This window comes from Bison bison, unplaced genomic scaffold (assembly GCF_000754665.1).
Source record: "Bison bison bison isolate TAMUID 2011002044 unplaced genomic scaffold, Bison_UMD1.0 scf7180017864301, whole genome shotgun sequence".
Classification (NCBI taxonomy): domain Eukaryota; kingdom Metazoa; phylum Chordata; class Mammalia; order Artiodactyla; family Bovidae; genus Bison; species Bison bison.
This window is the reverse complement of record NW_011494873.1, coordinates 983,236-985,231: the sequence shown is the minus strand read 5'-3', so window position 1 is coordinate 985,231 and position 1,996 is coordinate 983,236. Positions and strand designations below refer to the sequence as shown.

General features: G+C 48.8%; 1 protein-coding gene across 2 annotated transcripts in view; it reads left to right on the top strand.

Moving 5' to 3' along the window:
• Window positions 1–1,990, top strand: part of STK10 (serine/threonine kinase 10) — a 124,986-nt gene extending 122,996 nt beyond the window's left edge. For both annotated transcript variants that reach the window (XM_010851290.1, XM_010851291.1), the window contains one exon: window positions 1,625–1,990. In XM_010851290.1, the coding sequence (XP_010849592.1) occupies window positions 1,625–1,768 (144 nt within the window). In that variant the 3' untranslated portion in view covers window positions 1,769–1,990. The remainder of the gene's footprint in view (window positions 1–1,624) is intronic.
• The last annotated feature ends 6 nt before the right edge of the window (window positions 1,991–1,996 follow it).

The following is a 1,996-nucleotide window of genomic DNA, read 5'->3' as shown; positions in this document are numbered from 1 at the left end:
CAGCTTTCTTTATAGTCGAACCCTCACATCCATACGTGACTACTGGATAAACCACAGCCTTGACTAGATAAGACCTTTGTTGGCAAAGTAATGTCTCTGCTTTTTAATATGCTGTCTAGGTTGGCCATAACTTTCCTTCCAAGGAGTAAGTGTCTTTTAATTTCATGGCTGCAATCATCATCTGCAGTGATTTTGGAGCCCCAAAAAATAAAGTCAGCCATTGTTTCCCCATCTATTTGCCATGAAGTGATGGGTCCAGATGCCATGATCTTAGTTTTCTGAATGTTGAGCTTTAAGCCAACTTTTTCACTCTCCTCTTTTACTTTCATCAAGAGGCTCTTTAGTTCTTCTTTGCTTTCTGCCGTAAGGGTGGTGTCATCTGCATGTCTGAGGTCATTGATATTTCTCACAGCAATATTATTTCAATGTTATACTTGGATAGTTTTAGAGGAACTTTTTAAAATTTTTAATGGAAGGATAATTACAATGTTGTGTTGGTTTCTGCCATACATCAACATGAATCAGGCATAGGTATACATATGTCCCCTCTCTCTGGAGCCTCCCTCCCACATCCCACCTCATCCCACCCCTCTAGCTTGTCAGAGCCCCAGTTTGAGTTCCCTGAGTCATACAGCAAATTCCCACTGGCTCTCTATTTTATCTGTTTTACATGCTGCTGCTGCTAAGTCGCTTCAGTCGTGTCCGACTCTGTGCGACCCCATAGACGGCAGCCCACCAGGCTCCCCCGTCCCTGGGATTCTCCAGGCAAGAATACTGGAGTGGGTTGCCATTTCCTTCTCCAATGCATGAAAGTGAAAAGTGAAAATGAAGTCACTCAGTTGTGTCCGACTCTTAGCGACCCCATGGACTGCAGCCTTCCAGGCTCCTCCATCCATGGGATTTTCCAGGCAAGAGTACTGGAGTGGGGTGCCACCGCCTTCTCCCCTATTTTACATATGTTAGTGTATATGTTTCCATGCTTCCTTTCTTAACTGGATGTGTATTTTTGGAGAACGTAATACATTTTTCTGGTAGGACACTATTTATCTTGTTAAACTTGCGTGTGTCCAGCTGCCTGATGCTCCCCTCGGAGCTACATGATATGCTTTTACAGTGTCAAGAAGCCCTGTCCTACAGTAGATTTTCAGAATCAGAATCTCGGGGTGGCACGACTGCGCTTAGATTTTGAAAAGCCCCCTGCCTTGGCAGGACAGCAGTCTGGTTAGGAACACTGTGTAGTTCAGACAGCTCTTGTTAAAGCTCTTCCTCCATCTTCTATTAGTGCCTCAGGTTTTTCTCCAGTCATCTGTCTGCTCCCTGCCAGCAGACTCACTTCTGCTGTTCCCTCATGCCCTGTCTAGACTGGCATTTCCCCAAAGCAGAACTCTTGGCCCACAGGCAACTCCTGCATGGTTGGGGCAGTAGGAAGGAGGAGGTGGTACTTACCTTCTGGGTGGTGGGCTCTGGGAAAGGAAAGAGGGAAGATCGAGTTACCTGAGCACTGAGGCCTGGGGGGTGGGGGGGCAGAAATTTCCAGAGAAGACCATTTTGGTGGTCCAGTGGTTGGGGGAACTTGTGTCCTAAGTAAGTGATGTGACTGAGCTCCATCTGCCCTCTGTCCTAGGCTCTGGAAGAAGATCTGAACCAGAAAAAGCGAGAGCAGGAGATGTTCTTCAAGATGAACGAGGAGTCAGAGTGTGCGAATCCCACCTCCCCAAACAAGGTCACCAAGTTCTTCCCCTACAGCTCTGCGGATGCTGCTTCTTAACAGCCCCTCAGGGCTGCTCTGTGAACAAGTAACTCAGGACCCCCTTCCTTCTTGCTTCCATGCCACTCGAATCCAGCCCCTTGCTGAGGCCACCTCAGCTGTGCCTGACGGCCCTGGCATCCCTGAGTGCTCGCTTGCTGTGGAGGGCGAGGTTTCGTGACGGGCTGCCTGACTCTTGTGCGTGCTCCACTTGGGCCCCAGTGAGCTGGGCTGTTGGTGGGGCGGCAG